Source organism: Vanellus vanellus, assembly GCF_965231255.1.
Source record: "Vanellus vanellus genome assembly, chromosome: 3".
Classification (NCBI taxonomy): Eukaryota; Metazoa; Chordata; class Aves; order Charadriiformes; family Charadriidae; genus Vanellus; species Vanellus vanellus.
The window spans coordinates 113,676,278-113,700,042 of record NC_138907.1 but is presented as its reverse complement, the minus strand read 5'-3'; the positions used below and the strand labels follow the sequence as shown (position 1 = coordinate 113,700,042).

Here is a 23,765-nt window from a genome sequence, read left to right as displayed (position 1 = left end):
AGGCAGCCCTGGTTCTTGGAGACGTGTTTGTGCTTTCTGCCTGTTTGGACTGGGTTTTTCTTATGTGTTCCACTTTTAGGAGTGTTTTACACTCACAGCCCAGATCTCAGTGTAGGTTTTGCTCAGCCGCTCGGTCAGGGCTGCTGAAGCTCACCCCTGGGCTGACCAGTCCTTAAGCCGTGGCCTTGACGTGGTGCAAACTTCTGCTCCAGGTGAGATTCAGCTGTCACAGACCACTACAAGGAGCAGGAGAACTGGAAACGGAGAGGTTAATACTCCTTTCGCATTTACAGCAGCGTAAGATAAATAAGCATTATTAAAGCATTACTCATCACGCAAGGAAAGGTTATCATGCAAAAGCGGTGTAGGTGACAGGAACTGGGGGGCGAAGCAGCTGACAGCTTTGACACTATTTGCCTACCACGTACTGCCCTCACAGCCTTTGGTCCCCATGGACTAAGCTGAACTTTCAAATCTATATTAAGAGAGGGCAGGCTCTCTGAGGCGTGATCTCCAAATACAGAAAGATCGCTGACCTCCTGCAATCTGCTCTAAGTAAAATGCAAAAGGACTCGATCTCCAGTCAGCTCCCCAGAGAGGTGCTCCGGGAGCTCCGGGGTGAACCGCAGGGAAGGGTCCAGGTCCAATTTTCCAATTTACTGTTTGTTTTTCAGTAGGTGGGAAGGCAGCACGCGTGCTTGATGCTGAAGGAAAGCGGATCTGCGGCGAATACCTTTGAGACTTATTTACCCTTGCAAAAATACATCCTTCCAGTCGCTGAAGCGTCAGCCCTCCGAAATGGGAGCAAGGGGCTGCAACGAGGTGACACCTGCTCCCCGGCCTGCAGCTGCTGACCCACCGGGCACGGGGGGCAAGGCCACCATGGGGGAACAGCTCCTGCCTCTGAAAAGCCTGAGGTCTGCTCAGCAGATGGCCGCAAAAAGGCCTACCAAAATAAAACAGAACAAGAGCCCACACCGTGGACCTTGTGTGTAGTGCAGTAGTTGAATCCTTCTGCCTGAGGTGGTGCAGATCAGCCGCAGGTCAGAAAGCCAGGGGAGACTCAGGTCCCGTGTGAGACATCCTTCGCTGGGGAAGGTCCATGGGATGCAGCAGTCCCAGAGCCCAGACCATTCCCATCTGGGGGGACAGCTGGGAAGAGTCCTGCTGTCAGGGAAGCTGGGGGCACCCTTGCTGCAAAGCGCAGGAGACTCAAGGAAGTGGAGCCGTGGGGTAAGTGGGCTCTGATCTCCAGCTGGTCTGAGCCGGCAGAGCATCGGTGGGGTGAGAGCAGCCTCTGGCCCTAGCCCGCTCTTTCTGATTTACATGGGATAACAGTTTTCTTGCAGTAAAATTCCCACACTAAGAGACACACAGGTGTTTTTAGCTTTCCAAAGAAACTGATGATAATTAAATTGTTACCCCCACCGGAGTCTGGTAAATCCAGGACTGTCTGCAGCCCTGGAGAAATGGCAGTTTTCTACTGATGACCCAGTGGTTTGGCCTGGGACTGGGCAGAGATTGATAGAAACTTGCCCTTGAGAAGCCAATGAGTCCCTCTCCCCCGGCAGCATCAACTGCAGCCGCAGCACTGGCAGCAGATAGCAACTTAATTGCAGCAAGGCTTTGCATTTCTAGAAGGCTCCTCCCAGAGGATCTCAAAATACAATATAAGCTTCAGGTTAAATTAACCTAAAAAAGTTGGAGGGAGGAGGGAAATGACGGTTACAGTTTTCAAGTGTGCCCATGCACTTTGGGTACCCAGGATGAGCAGCGCAGGGGGGATTTTCACAGATGGTCAGCCCTTGTGGTTCAGGGGAAATTTGCAGAAATTCCTTTGAACATGAAGGTCTCAAGCCCGGATCTCAAAGCAGAGCTACCTACAATAAGTGGAAACACTGAAAAATAAAAACTGAATTTTGTCTAGGGCCGTATGGGAAGTTTGTATTTGATTCAGGAAATTGCACAGATCTCCTTGTGTCTGCTATGCTTTGACAGGCCCAGTCCTACCCTAAAATTTGGTGATAATGAGGGTGGGTGAGTACTTTCAATGACCCACCTAGATATTTCTGCAATTAAATGCAAACAGCAGGGACAGCAGCTGTTAGCTAAGCTACACAGCCCACACTATTTTATTAGTTATCAGGTAAAAAAACATCTTTATAGGATTCAATTGAAAGAAACACCATCATGTGGAGAGCTTGGAGATGTTTTGATAGTATTCACTTTTCTCCAATGTGGTTTTTTTGCAAAATACTTTACTGGCTTTCAATGCCCATCACAAAGTGTAACTCAGAAAATCCCCCCACGGCCCAGCTGCTGGGGCTGCTGGGGGACACAGCAGGAGGGCAGCAATGCCCAGGGATGCCAAGGGGCAAGTCAGGCCAGGCACCAGGTCTCCATCAGAAATAGGAGAAGGCCAGCTGTATCCTGGGCTGCATCAAAAGGAACGTGGCCAGCAGGTCAAGGGAGGTGATTCTGCCCTTCTACTCTGATCTCATGAGACTACACTTGGAATATTGCATCCAGCTCTGGAGCCCTCAACATAAGAAGGACATGGACCAGTTGGAGCAGGTCCAGAGGAGGGCCATGAAGACGGTCAGAGGAATGGAGCACCCTCAGAGCGCATGAGGACAGGCTGAGACAGTTTGGGTTGTTCAGCCTGGAGAGGAGAAGGCTCTGGGGAGAGCTTATACCAGCCTTCCAGTATCTGAAGGGCGCCTACGAGAAGGCTGGAGAGGGACAAGGGCAGCTAGTGATAGGACGAGGGGTAATGGCTTCAAACTAGGAGAGGGTAGATTTAGATTAGATATTAGGAAATAAAAATTCACTCTGAGGGTGGTGAGGCACTGGAACAGGTTGCCCAGAGAAGTTGTGGATGCCCCATCCCAGGAGGTGTTCAAGGCCAGGCTGGATGGGGCTTTGAGCAACCTGGTCTAGTGGGAGGTGTCCTTACCCATGGCAGGGGGGTTGAAACTAGATGATCTTTAAGGTCCCTTCCAACCTAAACCATTCTGTGATAGTCCTGCCACCCTGCTGAATACGATTGCTCTTTGCCCCAGGCTGGAGGAGCAGAAACATTTGCCACACATGGCCCAGCAGTGACCATTTTCAGCAATATTTGAAGAGCAGCTCCACAGCCACCGTGGGACTCCTCCAGCCTAGCTGGTGGCTCTCCCTGGAAAGGCGGCAGCCCTACAGCCCAACGTGTCTCCTCCAGGGCAGTCTCACACCATCCTTCGCTGGCAAGACAGCTGCCGGCCCTGAAGCACAGGGATTTCAAGCACATTCTTAAAATCAAAATAAATAACCCCTGACTGAGCTGGTGAAACAATGAAAAAGTTGGAATCCAAACAAGCTAATCACTGGAATGAAGCGCCTTTGTCCATGTCCCTGCCACCAGCCTCATCCCGCACATCACGCTCGCGCCTGGCTGCCAACAGCAGCAAGTGACACCAGCCCAGGTGCCACCACATGCCTCACGTGTCTCTGTCCCGGTCACAAAATGGGAAATCAGGTTTGCATGCCCAGCGTGCAGCCGTCCGACTGTGGCACCACTTTGCTGCAGTTGTTATTTATGGCCTGGCTTGGCTTTTTGGCGTTGTCTGTGCAGAGCAGAGTAAACATGGCATCACAGGGCCACGCCACAACTCAGCAGTGTCCCACCACTGGGACCAGGGGCGAGCATGATTTCAGGGAGGCACAGGCAAGTGCAGGAATGGTCCCTGCCCTCTCCAGCTCCCCCATCCCGTCTCGTTCGGTGAATATGCTCAAATGGGGTTGCCAGTGCCAGCCCTACGCTCGTGGTGAGGTTGGGATGAGTTCCTCGTCAGTAACACACGGCCCAACTTGTCAGACACTTGCAGTCACTGTCACTGCCTGCAGGTTGGTAGAGTCTATCACCGAGTGTGTGTCACCAGCGGGAAGAGGAGAGTGGGGAAGAGCCAGCCTTGTCGAAACGCCAGCAGCACAGCGCTGCCGCATTTCACTCCTCCATCACAGCCAGACCATTCCCCCGAGGTGGACATGTCTTCTCCTCCTCTTTCTGTACCTCATGAACTTCTCACCTCCCCAGGAACCACCTCCTCCCACCCTTGCAGGGTGCAGCCTGGGGATATTGCTGGTGCCGTGCTTGCAGGGGCAGGGATGGATGGGGAGGCTTTAGCCTGCCCTTCCCAAAGCCAGCCAGAGCTGTGAAATAAGCTCTCCCCAACACGAGAGAGCACTCCAGCATATAGCAGCCTCTCCTCAAGTTAGATACAGGCTAAACTGATGCAAGAATGGGCCAGAGGTATCCACCTCTGCGTTATCCATACAAACTTGTGGCAATGCATTGTAACGCTTGCAGAGGATTTAGAATTATCTTACTTTCACAGGAGTTCTAGAAAGGCAAATACATAAGGATGACGTAACCTAAATAGCCCAGCTCTGGCAGAGTCCTCCCTTCTGAACATTCCCATTTCCAACAACACAGATTAGTCACAATTTTCTACTGAAACTTCACATGCTGTCTCACTGCCAATGACTGGTCAAAAGTGGAAAAGAAACTGGACCAATTATACAGTTTTTTAAAGTAGTTTTTTCTTGCTGTTTAATTTGTGCAGTTGCCATATAGCTGTCTTTCTGTTTCAAGTGTAAGGGCACTTGTGTTTAAATTCTAGTACCACCACCCCCACCATGTTATATCACCTTTTATCAGTGGTGCATAATTTATTTGTTATTTTTTTCTTTATTCCTCCTCTGAAAAGAACAGAAGTGTACAATCTCATTCATATCCTTAGGGAAAGAAAATGTCTGTATGATATATTTTTGTGGTCCTTTTGCATCGTCATGGTAAATCAGGACATTTTTGCTTCTGGAAACATGTAATTTTTTAATCACATGCTACATTTCAAAGCCTAGGGCTCATATGTTTATCTTTTCATACCCAGGGAATCTTTTTATCAAAGAGCTCTCTATTATAAGCTTTTAATATTCTTAAATATATGTACTCTGTCATCCTCTCCAAGGACCACAATTTTCTCTGTACTCTACGATATACCAACATGCAGAAGCGCTTCAGTAAATCTGTGGAGGCAAACAGTCCTCCTTTTCTGAAGTCCTTAGCAGAAGCCCGGCGTCAGCAACTCCTAAAGGCCAACAGCAACAGCTTCAAATGATCTTTAGCACATCTATTTCTATCAGAAATCCAATCTGCTGAATAACATTGTTTATTTAACTTGTAATGAAACTTACACATTTGTTGCAGAACAGATTGTTCCACCGAGCGGTGGGATCCATGATTTCCCTTGGCAATTTAAGAGACGTGTGTGAAGGAAATTTCCAGGAGGAAACTTAAGCTAAAGTACACATCATACAAATGCAATAGTCAAAATGTTGTGTAATCTTAATTTTTAATAAAACTGAGAGCCAGAAATCCACAGACGTTTGAAGTTTAAAAAATAATACAAAATCCCTGCCGCCTTTGTTTATACTCAGACTTTGGTTTATACTGAATGTAGCTTAGATGTCCCTTAGAGCTCCAACCATCTGCTAACTCTTCAGTACCTATCTCTCCACACCCAGCCTCCATTCTCCTCAGTCTGTAGGGGATTTTCAGTGGAAATAGAAAGTTTCCACTTACGTTTGATTAAGAAATCAACATTTATAAATTGTCTTCCTACCCATCAAAACCAGACATTCACCAACACACAAATAGTGTCACTGTGTCCTTATAGTGAGAACAACTGGTACTCCTTTTCATCCTCCTTGCATGTTCCTCCAAAGATGAGGCTATTTTAAATCTGCATTCCGATCATCAGCTACAACAATTTGTTCTATGCCTTTTATCTTCAAAAAGCAATTGTCTGTGATAACTCCTTTGGTACCTGCAGGAGATACCAGTTCCATGCTTACACACGCAGTCGTGCCTGACCACAAACACTTAGAAACCATTTCAAGCACTGACATTTCAAAAAAAATCGTAGATGTGTATGTCTATATAAAGATATGGAAATTTAAGGTTATGAAATAAAACCATAAATACTAATTTCAAGGCATATAATTGTTTTTTAATCACTTTAATGCTTTTTTTTAAAGTAATTGAAAGCCGTGCTTGTACCCTCGCCTCTTTTCCTGAAACTTAGAGAATTCCTAGACGATTCAGTAGAGTTGTTCTTATTTCCACTCGAAGCCCTTTCAGAGTGAATACATCCTCCCTCTTTCCATCAGAAAACCATACTGACCCACATCCTTTCTACCAGCATTAGGCATCAAGCCCAAATCTTAAAAGACAGGCCCACACAGCCACTGTTAGTGGACCACCGGTGCAGACTGTCTTTCATTAAGGCAGCATCTATCTTACAAAAAAAATTACGGTAAGACATTTCTGTATTTGTAATAGTGGTCTCACTGGCTCTTTTCTTCATGCAGACCTTCAGAGCAAACATTCACACTATTGTTTACATCATTTTCCCTCCATTAAACCTAAAAGGTATCTTTCGACAGTGCTGCTTTACACGGCCAGTGAGACAGCAAAGCAAACGGTACAGAATCAGCCAGGTTTTCTTGTAGCATCTGACATACGCAACAGAAGCAAAAGAAGGTTTTCCCAATTCCTTTTTTTTTTTTAAGTGTCCACAGGCAGGACTAGAACAGAAAAATCTAATCTGAAGGAAACACAAACTTCAACAGGAGAGTACAAAGAACTGATGATGCTCGGTTCTATTTAGGTTCACACAGCACAGTTACTTTTATCTAGAGCTTTAAAATTCTGTTTATGCAACCTGAGGGCATAAGCTCTTACCCAAGACCAAGGGGAGCCAGTGGGGGTCTCCGGCTGCTCTTCCTCCTCAGACGACATCCTGAGCTGATCATTTTCCCCCATTCTTTGCGTATGCTTCTAAAACCGCTCTTGGTTTCGGCCATATACAAAAATGCTGCCTTCAAGTTTTAGCTGTTGACAACAAAGCTCCAGAGAATATAATTTCCCAGTGATCCTGTTTGCTTGCTAATTTTACCTGCTGAAGTTCTTGGAAGCACAGTCAGAGCAAGAAACCTGAGCTCAGTAATCCAGAGCACACTTTCCTTGCAACTGACTCCTCAAGTATCCCAATTAAGTCATAAGGTTCAGTGAAAAATCAGAGCCTGACAAACACAAATTCACTTCCAAACAGTCGGTATCCTTACTTTCACACGAGATGTTATCATCAGACAGTTTGCTGGGTTATAAATTCTGTGAACAGAATATAAGGAAGTTTCACTGCCAACATTTTTATTACCGTCATTAATCGTATTTTGTATGGATTTTACTGATTTAATTTTGTTTTCAAGACAGGTTCTTAATGTCAAAATCTAATTCTGCCTTTCTGCACAGCTGCGCATGTGCATGTGAAGGCAGCAGAGCTTTTCTGTTCTTCTGTGCAGTCAAGTTTTAAAAAAGGCCATTTTCTTTTGTTTGTCCCTTTTGATCGTCTGCTTCTGTTTTCTTTGGTGCCAGAGTGCAGAATCCCATTATTATAGATCTCACCCTGTGTAACTTCTGACAAACTTGCCCTGATACCTGTGAGCCTTCTGGCTCCGTGAGAGGGGACTGTCAAGTCCAGCGTCTTGAAATCACTGCCGGCGGCCAACAGGAACGGCAGCTTTGTCGCCACAACCGGGCCAAGAGGGGGCTTTGTGCCTGACCTGACCACTAATTCACAGCGATGATCCCCTTTCCAATTCACAACCTTTAGCTTGAATTTTGTTATTTATTACTCCTCTGCTTACAAGGCATCCAGCTGCAGTAGCTGGTGAAATAAAATTGCTGTCGAAACCCCTGAACCCTCCTGATTCATCTCTGACTTTGGGCAATGGCTTCTAAATCTTTCCACTGGCGGCTATTTATAGCACATCACAGCAGGAGCATCCCGGCGTTAGCTATGAGCTGATAACGATTCTCAAATGAACAAATATGCCCAGCTATGTTTGATATTTAACCTTAAATATGCAAATTCAGTAAGTGGGAAAATAATTTAGTGGTGGGAAAATAATTTAGTGATGGAAAAAGAAAACTTTGGAAATATTGCATCGAGTGGAGGAACAGGCTGTTGCCAGCCCGTGGCCTCTCGGCACTGTGAGTGTCACTAAGCGGCACGTGAAGACAGAGAGGACTACAACGTGACAGTCCTCTCTGATAGCTGGCAGCCCACCAGGCGTCGTCAGCTTGAGGATTAGGGTAGCACAGTCGCACATGCTGTGGTTTGACAGTGTGTTGTTTCCAACAGCAACATCAGCATGAGCTGTACTTGCCTCCGTCAGCCTCCTTATCCCAAACGACAACAACCAGGGCTTTTTAAAGTCTGAAACCATTTCCTAAAACAATATATTCTGGGGTCTCAAGAAGAGCTGTGACATCCCAGCTGAGAGGGAAGCTCGCTGCTGCATGGAGCTGCCTTTAAGTTTTGGGAGTATTGGGAATGAGGTGTTATTCCTCTGCACGAACCAAAACTAACACAGCTGCCAAACTGCTGCAGATGTCTGACATGGCAAAGGAAATTTGAGTTTGCGTCACAGGACAGGCATCAGGTGCAAGCACACACTCTCGGCTCACTCCAGTTACTCACTGGGCCTATGGGAGTCCACTGCCCTCAGCATCCCTCCTGCACTGCCACGCAGCCTCGTGCTGCCGGCTCTGACTCTGCCACTCTGGCCCACTGGTGCCAGTCCCCGATGGACTTCCCACCTAATGGGTGACTTAGGATCACAGAGACATCTGGCAGAGACATAATTTTCAGAAAAATTGATGCTTGCTTCGATTCTTTCATGTTTCACATGAGAAACTCAGAACGTGAAGCAGCCCAATAGCACAGTCACTCTCAAGCTGTCGGCCAACACTTCCAAGAGAAAACAGCACAGCGCTTAAGTTACCAAGATGCTTAAGTTACTTGCTTCTGTTGCGCACCGAACGTTTAAGACTGTGAGCACAGAAACCCATTTATTAGCTATCTGACAGATCACATTTTCTTTCTGGAACAATTTGGGGGAAGGAAATTCAATACAATTCTTCGCATTTCAGCTAAACAGGGAAATGCCACACCTAATGAATTTCAATGGCATTCCTGCTTCTGCTGAAAGGTCTATTCACTAAACTTAAAAGATAGAAACCACTGTTTGTTGGAGTAATTTTCCACTGTCCCACCCATTTCTTCTGTTAAATTTGCTTTCAAGCTGTGATGACCGAGTATAACAATCTATCAGAAATACTGTTTAAATCATTGTAATACATTGCGTAATGTTTATTTATAAAATTCTTCAAGAAGTGGCTTTGCATCTTTCCCAGCACCCTGTATTTCTGAAGCCTTTGCCATATTCTGCACTGTCCAACCTCAGAACCTTTCTGCTCTCACCAGGAAGCACTAACAAGTATGAGCATTTCTTCTGTGCAACATATATGAACCCCACAACTGCTGTTCCGAGACCTGACAGTCTGGTACCCTATGTCCAAGGGTGACCGTCACCAAACACTTCTGATCAAGAAGTCCAGAAATGGAATAATAACCATCTGTAAGAAAAACTTTCTCCGTAATTTTCATACATTAGGACAGTGGTTCCCAGCCTTTTCCCCAGGTTGCCATTCCCACCACTTGCTCCCCTTCTCACCTCCTCTGCTGCCGTGCCCACACAGCCAGGCCACTGTCTCTTTGCCTCCCTCCATGTTCTCCCACCACCCCAGAAGCTGTTTTCCCTTCACTCCCTTCCCTTTCCCCCACTCTCAGGACTTCACGACTTTGCTGCTACTTCCCCACTTGGTGTTTTCAACCCAAGACACACGTGGAACAAGGGGACTGACACAAAATTCAAAGATGTTCTGACTCACAGTTCATATAAGCTCCACTATGGTTTTTGGACTCCTGCTCAGCTCGTAGCCTCTGCGAGACCCTGCAGCAATGAGTTTCATTGGACAATTATGCAGTGCAAACAGAAATCTTGATGTCAGTTTTAAACATTGCCAAATGATTTCACTGCATGATGACACAAGGTAAACAGGAGCCAACTTCTTTTTATAAACAGCGTTTGTAAATGCTCTATCATGAGAAGGAAAAAAACATTTGTAACCATCCCAGAATATTTATAGTAATATTAGCTCATGGTAACCTTGGTGTGGACTTTATGTTGCCGGACTGATAAGATTATGTCATCTTATTTTTAATAGTATAATTGTTTGACTTAAAAATTAATTTAAGATATTTTTAAATACAGTCACAACTCTACTGTACCGGGACAGTGCCACTCAACTAAAATAGTTTAACTTTCTCCAGCCTTTTCACATTACTGCAGCTGTCGTGGACATAGCGTATGGAACTGCTTTTCTCTATTTTCTTTCTGTAAAGTCTTTTGTCTCATAAACACCTGTGGCAATTCATAGCACCCGGGTACCTGAAACAGGGCTATATTAAGACAGCAAGAATAAAATCTACCTTACACAGCTGCTGAGTTATAATGGCTTCAAACAGGAAGAGGGTAGATTTAGATTAGATATTAGGAAAAAAAAATTCACTCTGAGGGTGCTGAACAGGTTGCCCAGAGAAGTTGTGGCTGCCCCATCCCTGGAGGTGTTCAAGGCCAGGCTGGATGGGGCTTTGAGCAACCTGATCTAGTGGGAGGTGTCCCTGCCCATGGCAGGGGGGGTGGAACTGGATGATCTTTAAGGTCCCTTCCAACCCAAACCAAACCATTCTATGATTCTATGATTCTATGCTGCATGTTCAGCGCTAAGATGAGCCCAGTGGGGGATTTTAGACTGGTACACAGTGCTGCCAGTCTGCGCCAACACAGGTGCCATCTTGTCTACGACTGATCTATGAGATTTGTGGCTCATAAATCAACAATATTTACAAGAATAATTTAAGTTCAAATAGAAAGAAATCACACCAACACAAAAAAAAGCAGGTTCTGTGTATTTGCAAAAACATGTTCTGCATACGTATATGATGCAGAATTAATCCGGTGGTTATCACAATACCCTGTGAGCCAATATTTAAACGTTCTGCAAACTCTTACTGGGTCCCTATAGTAGTAGGTAGTAACACATACAAACTCAATTTCATATCATTCCTGTTGTCTCTAAGTATAAAGAAAAATGTTAAGTAGCTGTTAGCAATGCCACTCAACCTTTTTTCTGGCACCTCAGCACACACTGCCAGAATCATACTCCTTGGTATGTTCAGAGTTTAAGGGCATAATCAACACATCGGTCATGTAACAAGTGTGAAGAAATTTCCTTCTGTTTATATTACTGTGTAAATCTAAACAAAACATTTCGATTTTCTTGAGGATTTCAATCAAAACCACATTTACATATGAAGCAGCTTTACGAAGCCTTTCTCAAAATCACAGGAGTTCATTCCAAATGTGTTTTTCTCACTAAGCAGGAGTCTCGCTGTTATATCCAACAACCCATCATTCTTTTACCAAATAGTACGTCAGCAATGGGCAATGCCAGCAATTGGACTATTGCCTCAAATGTCCTGGAGTTCTGTCCTCCACAATCATCAATGGTTATTTTGGGGGCTGTCAAAACAGGACGGGAAATGTTATCAAAGTATTTGCAAATGACCAGAACCACTGAGTATTTCTTCAGGTGAAAACTGGAGCAGGGATAAGGAGTAGAACACAGTTGAGAGGCAGAAGATGTATGGCACAACTTTTACATTTCATTGAACAGCCGCGTTTTTAAGGGAATAGGAAAAAGGAAAGAATACGGATTTTATTTCACACCGGCGTAGCCACTGTATTTCAGTGACACCTGATGAAATATTAAGGCTGGTTGCTGAGGGGCAGGGGATGATCCTCCCACTCTGGTGGGAGGATGGAAAGGCAGAGCGGCGGGTTGTGCGTGGTGCGGTGTAGGGCTGTGTAACGGGGCTGTGGGTGCCCGCCAGTGTGCCGGACGGTGCTCGCTGGGTAACGGTGCGTGGTGGATGGATGCAGGCAGAGGCTGGTCTTTAAGATAATTGTAATGTGTTACTACTCTGAGAAACAGCTCTGGCATGGTCATTTCTGCTACAGGCGCCATGGTGGTGGCTGGGGAACAGACCCCAGGAAGGTGGGATGTCACCCCAGGAAGGAGGGATGTCTCGTGATCCCCCACCGAGCCCCGCAGCCAGCCCAGCCCGGCCCAGCCCAGCCCCGCAGATGGCGGGGACCTGTTGAGCTGGGCGCTCACGCCACGCACCCTGCTGTGGAAATCCTGATTCTTTCACACCGCACACAGCCCCTGCCCAGGGTCCTTCTGCCCCAGCAAACACTAGCACAGCCAGGAGCCCTACTTGCCCCCCAGCTTCTTCCATGCTGCTGCCTCCATTCACAGCCCCCACTTGCCTTGCTCTCTGTTTTCCACCCTATAAACCTCTCCTCTGACTGCTCCTTTGGGTTCTTTGCCCATTACCTGCACTTCTTTCTTTCTGACTGACACATTTCCCCACAGAGTGTCACCGATGCAGCCTTTGAAAAGTGGCCCCCTCTCAAGCAGTATTTAGCAGCTGCTTTTAGATGCAGGGTGGGAGCCGAGACCCCTACGTTCCCTATCACCACAACGGGAGGCACTTGCTGGGGAAGAGGGGTGAAATCCCTTACGTCCACTAGTGTTCACATCAGCTGTAATGCCCACGCTATTCAAATACCGGATAGCAGTGCCTGAGTGCTTGCGAAGAGTCCTTTGATAGCGGAGAGGGGATAGTAAGAAGGAAAATAATGTCACCTTCCCAGTAACCTTCTCTATATTTGGATACTGTCTTTTGCAGAAGCTGAATCATAAAAGATTTTACCCTCCTGACACACAATGCAGAACCCGTTAACAATACTATCTGCAGGTGATAATAGCAGATGACTAAACCAGCAAGCATGGAAGGCACTAGAGAAGAAGGTAGAGGCTGTAAAAAGTCGAAAAGTATGCAGGCAATGCCTTTTATTTTGTTTGCTACCACATTATCAGGTCAATCCGTGTGATGAAGAGCTCTACCTTCTTGCTACGTCCAAAGTCAGAAAGAAAAGGCTAAAAGATCTGTTTGCATAATGGCAGGGGCCAAGTTTTCTCGCAAAGGTCACTGGGACTGAAATGCAGTAATTCCCTGCTGCAAAAGGCAAGAGGAGAGAAGGGTGGAGCTGGGACCTGGGTTCCCAACCCTGCACATGCACCTATGGTAAACAATGACAGCACAGGATGCCAGTCCCACCCAAAGAAATTTGCTTTTATTTACCATGATTATTTATTTGTATTACTGTATCATCTCAGAGTCCCAGTTGGACATGAACCCACATTGTCCCTCTCGCTGAAAGCTTACACTCTAAGGGAGCTTAGCTTGTAAACTGGGTCAGGGATGAAGGAACTTTTGGATGGAGCTCTGGAGGACGTCTCTTTCTGACTCATCCACCATTATATTTTTGGCATCCTGTGAACAAAATGACGTATTTTTCTATCATGTTGGGTACATAGCTTGTATGATGGGAAGTAACTGCATTTTGGTCACACAGTAAGTGCATATCTGGTCTTATAACAGGATGTGTTCCATCAGACAACAGGCTGTGCAAGCGAGTTTCACCATATACAATTGCTTATGTATATACCCCATGATGGACAATGATTGCACTCAGTCACACGATAGACATACGGCTGGTGAGGCCAATCCTGAGAGTCCTGTCCTGTAGACAGGATACAGTAGGTAGGTAACTCACGGAACAAAAGGTTAGTGGTGAAACAACACTTGGGAGTATGATGGTTTCAGCCCACTAGCGGCTGCTTTTGTCAAAGTTTTGAAGACTTCCTGGCAAAAGACAATGTTAAAGCATGTGATTTATTATTATTTATTTATTATTATATACTTTAGGCCTTTTGTTAGTTTCTTGGAGAAAATGGATGTCAAAAGACTTGTGAAGCAAAACACAGGGAAAGTTTACAGACACTTGGTATAAGTTTTTTGCGTATTTGGTTACAGGAAAGGAGATTTCATCCCACTGTCTTTAGTTCCGAGTTCTTGTAAAAACTCTTATACCTTTGAGGCTGCGTTACACTTTAGGCCATTACGCAGTACTGTATTTTCGCTTGATCAGTTCAGGGCATTCCTTAATTATATTAACCCCTTTCAGCCAGCCCTTTTCTTTTTTCCCTACAAAACTGTACTTGATGGTGCTATACATCACCAAGACAGATGTCCATGCAGCATGAACTTTATTGTAAAGGATGGATTAGACATGAATGTCACACTTATTTTAAAAAGTTTAAATTAACTAATCAACTGGTGAAAACTGAACAGGTAATACTATTTACATAGGACAATGCCCACCTTCCTTCCCAAAACTTAAACAAAGTGAATTCTCACTCTGAAACAAGGACAATGAAATACAGAAACACTGATTTCTAGCAGTTTTCTTGTAAATACAGATCTAAGTCTCTCAAACTCATTGAACTTACCTTTTCCCTGTAAATGAACCTAAATTAGCTCTTTGGCACAGTCATACTGATGTCTCCACTTCAAGGTCAGTACTGTTATGGTCTCAGTCACCTAATGGCATTTCATCAGTATAAAACCAATGATCCTCCCATTGCTGTATCCAGCAAGAAAAGACTGCCCAAAGATTAGATATCTTCTGGCAACGTCTATACTCATCCTTCCTGCACCTGGGCTTAGTGAAATTAACACTGATTCTATAAAGACAAACTTGAAGTTAGCAACCCAGAGAATATTTCCAAAAACCTTGACAAAGACCATGATCACTGATTTGACATTTAGAGCGTACAAAATACTGTGATGCCTGGTGCCATTCTAGAACATATTTTTAAGTTTCTACCTGAATTTCTCAGAGATGTAATCTCCATTTTCTCACTCTTTTGAAGCACCTTGGCAAGAAAATATCCCCAGAAAGTGTATTGGGAGTGTTTCAGAACCACCTCATCTGCTGTCTTGAGTGCACTGAGCCCAGCTTGAAGTCTGCAGCCAGTGCAAAATTTAATCAGAAAGCAGAAAACACCACTGTTCTAGATTTAATAAGTCACTTGCAGGTCAGTCTCACTGTTTGATCTCTTCAGTTACTCAAGGTAATTTCAATTTCAGGTTTAAATGTTCAGATCTCATTTTAAAATCTACTTTCATGACTCTCTTCCTTATGCTAATAAAACCAGATGTACATTTATGCATCTATCCTGAGAGTCCTGTATAGTAAAACTATCCAGTGTGGCACCTGTTCCAAAAATTAAGGCTCCAACTGAGTTCCCACTATTAAAGAAATATACTTTACAAATCTTCGTATAAAAAGCCTACCTGAATCAATCAGTAGCAGCATACTACAAAACTGTAACAATTCCTCTCACCTTGTGCCAGCTGTTAGATAAATAATGCTTGTAAAACAGAATCTGCTCCTAAATTTACATTTCCTCTATCTGGAATGTACAAAAAGATTTCTAAAATTCTTGATTATGAACTTGCATGTGGTCTTTTTTGTCATGGAAGTGCACTCATTGACCTGCCTTCTCTTCCAAAATTATTACTGCCAAGCAGAGTAGTAAGTTTCTGTGACTCTCCCAGGAGTTAGGAATGACTTCCATCAGACAATTAAATTTGAAAAGTCACTTCAGTGTTTGGAATTATGAGCGTAAATTTGCTGATTAGATATTATTCTAATGAACAATGGAAAACAGTCCTGCTTCTGTTCAGAAAGCAGAGCCTCTCAAAAGTAATTTCATGAGATGGTAGCAACTAGTCACTTGTTTCATTTAGGAAATGGGTCTCCTTTCAATTAAATATGTCGTCCAGTCAGGAAGAAAAGTGGTCTGTCCTCTTTTGCATTGGCAGTCTGGAATTCATCCCGCAGTCGGAACTGCCATTCGTCTTCCAGCTCTAGACGGACTACAGTCTGGCGAAGAGAATTGCGATCTTGACAAATCACACACAAGGTGGCACCTAAGGAAACAATTAAAAAGAAACCCGCGTGAGTATCCCCTTTGTTCTCAGATCACCCAGCTCCCACCACCCCTTAGCACGTAGAGCTCCACCATTTTCACAGCAGGAATTACAAATGGGCTTGGGAGAAAATTAAGCCACACATGTAGGACTGAGGAAAACTATGTTCAGCTCTCGATTTGTCAGGATCTTCTTGTGTAACTTGAGTTTGCTAGTAGAACTTGAGTTCATCTAGTAAACAGGATTACAATACATTCCCTACTCTTTAGCGTAAGGTCTAAGGAGGTGGTGAATAGTCCTGGCAGAAAACAAGATGAAGCCCTGCACCCGTTAGTGTTCCAGCCCTACTGGTCATTACCTTGTCCAGTGAAACCCTCACTCAGCAAAACACACCACAAGTCAATCACCATGATGGCTGACTAAGCTCTTTGAGCTTTGCTGACCAGAAATGGTCAAAACACATCCTTAGAACTAATCACAAACTGTAGTGCTTTTCGGATTGGTAAGCTAATGTGCTGGCAAAGAAGAATTTGGTGGATATGGACACAGGCAAATCTGGAATGCCAAAGTAAGAAATATCATATTTTAGTAGACAATATCAACTGCCATAACCAGCATGCTGATATTATTTTAACTTGCATGCGTGATTTCCTGGCTTCTGACAAAAGTGCTCAGTTAAGAGGAAATAATTACCTCACCGGAATTCAATAATCTGAATGAGAAATGGTGAGGTAAGTGGAAACGCCCAAGACAAAAAAAAACTTGAGTACATAATAAAAAGAAACATGACAGACAGTCATGCGGTGTTTAATGCTCACGTGGCTGGTTTATGCAAAATGAAACTGATTGACAGCCTCTGGACACTCAAAAAATGCAGTATAAAAGCACCGCTTTCATTTGCAGTTACTCTGAAAGGCTGATGAAAGGCTGATGAAAATGTGGACACTGCTCCAGAATGAGCACAGACACTGGCACTGAGGCGGCTTCAGTGGCGTGTGCAGGAAAAAGCACCGCATAGCCCAGTTTGCACTTTGCTACGCGGACCTACGTGAAACTGTATTAACTGCAACAAAAACCACAGCAGTTCATAACAACTCGGTTTTCAAACATCAAGTAAGGAGTTATGCATATACGCTAGGCATAATGATATAGATCCAACATTCCTCCCCACTTAGAAATCTGCAGAACTTATAGCACTGTTATATACCAGTTTGCTACAGCACAGAGCCAACATGATCAACCAGCAAAGATGGGTGGGATGTATAAAGACAAATAAGAATACATGCATATACGTACATATGCATGTATATTTTCATATAAAATACATTTTTCCCCAGGTTCCCAGAGACCAGGTCATGTAATTCTCTGTAATAAAATTATTGCAGCTCACCTTTAAGAAAATGAAACTTCTTCAAAAAGCTAGCTACAACAAAGGAGTCACAGAGGTATAGCAGGAGACCACTGAATGTCAAACCAGAGGAACTGATATTCAGCGAGTGAGGCCGAGAACTCACATAGGAAACTGCAATCTGATTGGGAGAGGGGAAAAAAGATTAACATTTTTCAAGCTTGTATATAAAGCTAAGGCTTGATCTCAAGCTTTCAGTATTTGCACCTGATTCAAATTCAGACTTGGTTTCCAGCTCCAAATGTTGGGATCTTTGTAGTTGCTTCCTAAACATCCTCCTACTTATTAAAAACCTATATAAAAACACTATTCATAATTATGTATTAGTCATTAATATTAACTACTATTATTAACATGAGGTTTAGATATGATAGGGTTTGAAAGCTGCAGTAACAATAGCTCCCCACAACCATAATGTTGTGACCTGACCAGCAAAGTTTATCTACACATGAGTGTATATAGGAACTGTGCAATCAGACATGAAAAGAACCCTTTAGAAATGCCTAATTTCATTTACATTATGATAGGATTACTCAAGTCAGCAGAGTTGTGCATACACATAAATGCACGAAATTTCCTCTTGTCCAGTTTGTTTTTATGGCTACTCCCCAAATCCACTATGAACTGGGAATATTTATAGCAGTCTTTCAGGATTTATAAATTTAGATTAAGGAATCTTCCACACAAGGCTTTGCTTCCAAAGCGCCGTTGTACTATTTAGTTGAGGCAGACCCTCATCTGGCATTAATAAGCATGATTTAGCGGAGGAAGGTTGACCCACAGCAACTAAGACTCTGGCTCAGGGTGCCTATATTTATCTATATTCCTTCAATCCTGTTGCATCATATTCCAGCCCAGGTAACAATTCCAGAACCGAATTAAACTCATTTCATGTGCTGAATGGGTTAGAGCTGAGAGGATGCAATGGATGAAGACAGTAACAGTACAATGCCCTTCCACAGAGTTTGTTTTTCCAAACATGGTGGGAACATAGACCTGTAAAAGTTCAGCCAGAAAGGAAATTAAAAGATATAGTTCAAAATGTTCTGGGAGCAGCATATATTGTCATTACACAGCTGTTTTGGTAAAAAAGTTTAGTAAATCCAGCAAGACTGAATTTCATTTAGTATTCAAGTCAGGTGAAACGGTAAAACCAGTTTCTCTCTCCTGAACACCACCACCTTAGTATCACACTTCTATCTGACCCACTTTTAAGTATGACCTTGGCTTTAGATCCAAAGTCATCAGAGAGAGCCAACCGCTCCTGAGATCTAATGAGAGCTTCTCCCATTCTGACTTTTTTCTTGGTATTTGCTGCTCTGCCTCAGGTTATCATCAGTCAAAAGTGAACTAAAACATTTGTATTTTGAAGTGCTTTCTAAGGGCTAGCTACTATTTATAAAACACTCTTGTGGAAGAAATTTGCTGTAGCAAGGGCTAAATTATAGCTGACTGAGAAAACACTTCTAAAAGAAAAAAGTGCTCTGTGTTAATTCAGAATCTAATATAATTCACAGACTGTAATAGTATTTAGGACAACTCTGGTATTGTTCCCCATGTACTTTATTTGAAGCCTCTAATAATATCTCTATGGAACTAAGAATTTGATTTTAACATTACAGGGATCTAATACCTGGTTATTCAAAGGCTGTCTAACTATTATTAAGGAATGCATCAATGAACTCATCCAAAACATCGCCTATACCTTTCTAGAGCTGCTTGAAGATTATTTTGTTCAGTACCTGTGGTCCTAAGTTAAGGTAACAGTCCACAGATAGCACTGGGTGGCTATAATTCTTCAGTGAGAGAGGGAAGAAGCGATGGCTGTGATACTGGAGGTATTTTTCAAGGAGCAACTGAGCGGGTGCTGCCAAGAAGGTATGCTTGCTGTCAGGAGCACAAATGTACTGAGCAGGTGAGATTGAAACTGGAGTGTCAGATACCTATGAGGAAAAATATTTCTGGTACAGATCAATCCCGATCAATCAAGTTGTACTTGATATATCTCTAGCCTACAAATCTAAGATTTTTACAATAAGCAAAGTCATTCAGCCAAAATTATCTGCTATCAAAATGTCTCAGAGTTTCATGGAGTTATATTTTTATTTATAGAGCCTTTGGGGTTTCTTGTTTGAACCCAAAGTACTCCTACATATGAAGTCATATGAAGATGAGCAATTCAATAGCTACAGATAAAAAACTCATAGTGAATGGTTACCTGGATCGTAAAGAGACACTTTAGGTGTTTTTAAAAGTTTTAAAGGAAAATTATTAAGGAAAGGTGCATTTACGCCAAGAATATTGTGGACTTCAGAAAGAAAGAAAAAAAATAACATGGCAGACATACCCAATACTGGCAACTGGTGTTGCAACAAAATACCTCAGCTCTCCTGGTCAAAGGGTACCAAAAGGAGATCAGAATTTTAATAGCAATGAAACAGAGGTTTTGGTTCCCACCTTAGACTTAATGTGGAAGGATCGCTGTCCTCCTACTGCAATTTGCTTTTTCATGACACTGAAGCGATTGAACCGACAGATGAGCAGGCCGGCGCTGTGGACACGCAAGTTGAAGTCAATATCATCACATGTAAACCTGGAAAGAATAAAATCAGAGCAGTTCAGAGGAATGTTTCTCATCACACCCTAACAAATACAAGCACTCAGAGTCTTTGATCAGCACTGTAGAAAGGACACCAGCGCCTATCAGTCAGGGAAAGAGGCTTTGTAATAATAAACCAGGCTAGGATGAGTTCAAGAAGACCAGAATGAGGAAGGGAACCCGTTAGGGAGCGAAAGGACCAGAAACACAGGGGAAAGTGGAAAGCAAAAGGTAGTAAATTGCCAGGGAAAAGAGACAGGAGTTAAAATATTTTATTTGCCTTTTACTACAATAATGCAGTCATAAAAAATAGCTGCATGTGTTACTAACTAAGGTCAAGGAAATTACTTCCTTTGACTTCCAAGGAAATGGATGAGCCCCGCATTTGATTTGTCAAATGCACAGAGGTCTCTGACTACTAATTTTTCCCTTAGAATACAAATATTCAGTAATTTTTTTCAATATTCTTCTACAAAAATAATGCCATTTTACATTAGAGACAAAAACTATTTGAAGACAAGGAGCCTTTTCTTAATCTACCAGAGCTGCAGATACAGGAATAAATTAAGCAGAATGAGGCCAAACATCCCTGAGCTAAATTTGATCCATTTTAAAAATAAGATGGAACAGAATATAAGGTCAACTTCTAAAGCGGATTAAATTCAAATTCTCTGGCCTTTGGAAACTTCAGACTCAGTTCTCCATTTTGAATGTAGATATTACACAGCAAAGAGGATGGCGCGCAGAACTGTTGGATTAACATCCAGGGCTTGGACTTGAGCTGCGCGATTATGCAACAACGAACATCAGTGAGAAACGTGGCATTTAATTATATGTTTTTAAAATCTTGTCTTTGATCTTAGTAATATTTATGTGGATATTTGGTATCTCTGGATGTCAGTGTCTCTGTGTTTTAAAGTGTACCTTTTTTCTTGGAGTGTCATATAACACTTCATGCTCCACAGCACCCACACAGAGGATTATGGTGAGCCACGCATGGTTTGAAGGCACAGGCAGGAAATGGGTGGTGTGGTCCAGCATTCCTGACATTTTAACTTTGCTGCCTGTACTCATATCATTTTGCTTTATTGTCGCTGTCTTCATTAGCCCTTCATAATGCTCCATAAGGTGCAACAGCTAGACAGGCTGGGAGCACAGTTCTGTACTAAGACATGCATGGGAGCAAGTTTAAAATGCTCTTTTAAAGTGTCAGGCTGGTGGCAATAGAAATTTAGGTCACCTGTTTACCCACACAATAATGAAAGCAGAAGTGCTTCCCTGCAGTTATAAGTAAACTTGAACTTCAAAAGACATCTTCCTGAGATAGCCGAGTTCTTCTGAGAAGTACAGTGACATTCAGTTATCCAAGTCTAGGTGTGTAGGGCCATTTCAGATTACCTGGGGTATCCCACCTATCTTACAGAAAAACACATTTAGGTTTCATGTCATACCTGTCAGCCCCATACGGACATCTTACATATCCTGAGGTGCCTAAAGACTGGCTTTAGACAAGTGAATCCCACCTCTAGCGATACCTACTTAATTCTGGTTCAAAAAATGCTTGTTCCTCAGAAATGGGGACAAACCCACAGTTTATTTCACATAGATCAGTGAAATTCTGAGAGATGAAGTATCTAGTGAATACAGTTCTGGTAACTGTGGTGATACTCTGCATGGCAATATTATAATCTGATATATACTACGCAGCACAATAAATGAAAAATTAGGAATTGTGAGGCAGCTGAATGTGAGAAACCAACACCAATGTTGATGAGGTTCATTTAGTCCTTTCTTCTGATTATCCTGATGAGCATACATGCAGTATGTTCCAGTGTTGTGCTCCTCAGGGTAAAACAGCCCAGTTATACCTCAGGTCCATGTCACAACAAGACGTGGTTATGCACCATTCACCCTGTTTCCTTTGGAAGGCAGTCCAGGTAAGTGGGCAGGAGAAGTACGGTGTTTACCAAAAGGCCACTTGGACGAGACACCTGGGGGACCAGCACTGCAGGACACACTGCTGAGCGTGTCTACCCTGTAATTCAAATGTGACTGTTTTGTTTAGAACTATGGACATTAATGTCTTTTTCCAACTTCTGGCAATTTGGAAAGGAGTTGAGCCATCAATAAGAAAACAATATCTCTCTGCATCCCATTAACAACCTCCCCAAAAAGCCAGCAAGAGCTTTTCTAAAAATTCCTTTATTTGGTTCATTATCTCTATTGAAAGATGCTACTGATTCATTTACCTGTTCTGATTGTACTGTACATTCTGTGTCAGATCAACATTCAGCATAATGAAATCATGCACATGGCAGCAGGAGAATGGTTCCTTGATCTCAGCACTGTTTGTTTTGCTGGACCATTTCCTCATCCCAATTAAGGCATAGTGAGTGACATTGGGAGTTGCTTCAATATGTTGCAGAATTTGCTTCAAGGAAACATTCCTCTCAGTCCAGGTATAGTCACTGCAATAATTATGAAAATGTATTAATTTTAAAGTATATAGAGAATATTCAGAATCTCATTCAGCTAAAGAGCAATTCTTAACAGTCGAAAGTGGTTACAAGTATGAGGTAGATAGCTCCAGTGTTGTCTTACTTTACCGCAACTTTTTGTCTCTCTCTCTAATCAAAACTTAAAATTAACTAGTGCTTATGTGGTGGGGACTGACATGACAGATCTGAATCTTAGTCTGGATCTTTCAAAATATTCACTCAGATATGTAAACTTTTAAAGTTACCTGGATAACGTCCCAAATAACTCTGGGAGGGTTGCTGACTTTGTGCCACAACTTTAAGTGCAAAGTATAAGATTCTCCTAGCCCACCCCTAGAGTCCATAAATCTCAGTTTTCATTGCGTTTAGTTCTCTTTGAATGTTTGCTGTAAATCCTGCATAGCACCATTCTGGGAATAGATAAAAATATCTAGTACAAACAATCTACTAAAGTAATGAAAACAAAAACACTTGTTTGGGGATGTGGGGACCTAATAAAGGAGCCATATAGACTGGGACTAACAAAAAAGCCAGAGGAAATGAGTTGCGTTACAGGCTGCCCAGGGAGGTGGTGGAGTCCCCCTCCCTGAAGATTTTCAAGACCCGCCTGGATGCAGTCCTGAGTGATGTGCTCTGGGCAATCCTGCTTTGGCAGGGGAGTTGGACTAGATGATCTCTAGAGGTCCCTTCCAACTCTGATAATTCTGTGATTCTGTGATTTGCACAGAAATGCCTTTTAGCTTCCTTAGAAAAGTCCTGTTAAAAATGCACATGTGAATGCCCATGCCTGCCCAGTGTATCAGGGATTGTTTACAGAGCCTGAAATCTGCAGTCCAAGTAATTCTAGTTTGAACCGGAGTCAAGGTATACAGCAAAGGCTGCAGGGCACTTAAATCCTCAGGGGACAGGAATGAAAAACAGGCATTAAACTATGTGCTATGCAAAGGCAGATATCTAGGGAAAATACTTCTCTCATTAGGCAAATATTATTCTCTGCTTGTACAGGGTAAAAGTTGTAGTATATCAAATGTAATTTCAAAACTGATATGCAGTGAAAGGTTAAAAGAGATCAGCTGGAAAAGCATATATTATACTCTATTTACCTTTTCCTGTCTCCTGAACAATCAACTTCTACTGCATTCCACATGACACAGGAGTCATCTGAAATGACAATGAAAGGCCAAATATCCTGGGGTTTTATCCCCAGCTCCTCCTGCCGATTTCGTTCAAGCTCCAAGTTGTGATAAGACAACTCTTTTATGAGGAAGTGTGCAGCACCTGAAACCAAGGACATAAACCGTCAAATGAAAAGTGGGGGCAGAAATTGTTTGCTTTTAACTTGG

At 43.1% G+C, this 23,765-nt stretch overlaps 2 protein-coding genes across 5 annotated transcripts in view; both read right to left on the bottom strand.

Annotated features, from left to right (window-relative positions):
• The window catches only part of LPIN1 (lipin 1), a 91,433-nt gene extending 81,575 nt beyond the window's left edge, over positions 1 to 9,858 (bottom strand). The window contains exons 1-2 of one of the 4 annotated variants that reach the window (XM_082481853.1): positions 9,839 to 9,853; positions 6,785 to 6,934 (exon numbers count right to left, since the gene is read on the bottom strand). In XM_082481853.1, coding sequence (XP_082337979.1) covers positions 6,785 to 6,865 — 81 coding nt within the window. In that variant the 5' untranslated portion in view covers positions 6,866 to 6,934; positions 9,839 to 9,853. Of the gene's footprint in view, positions 1 to 6,784; positions 6,967 to 9,838 lie in introns of those variants that run through there. The other 3 variants (XM_082481855.1, XM_082481852.1, XM_082481856.1) reach the window with 3 other exon arrangements.
• A 5,895-nt stretch (positions 9,859 to 15,753) lies between these two features.
• GREB1 (growth regulating estrogen receptor binding 1) overlaps positions 15,754 to 23,765 on the bottom strand; it is a gene marked incomplete at both ends in the record, with an annotated part of 60,517 nt that continues 52,505 nt past the window's right edge. Inside the window, 6 exons of the mRNA XM_082481850.1 lie at positions 15,754 to 15,917; positions 17,308 to 17,446; positions 19,068 to 19,268; positions 19,783 to 19,918; positions 22,174 to 22,392; positions 23,526 to 23,700. Coding sequence (XP_082337976.1) covers positions 15,754 to 15,917; positions 17,308 to 17,446; positions 19,068 to 19,268; positions 19,783 to 19,918; positions 22,174 to 22,392; positions 23,526 to 23,700 — 1,034 coding nt within the window. The remainder of the gene's footprint in view (positions 15,918 to 17,307; positions 17,447 to 19,067; positions 19,269 to 19,782; positions 19,919 to 22,173; positions 22,393 to 23,525; positions 23,701 to 23,765) is intronic.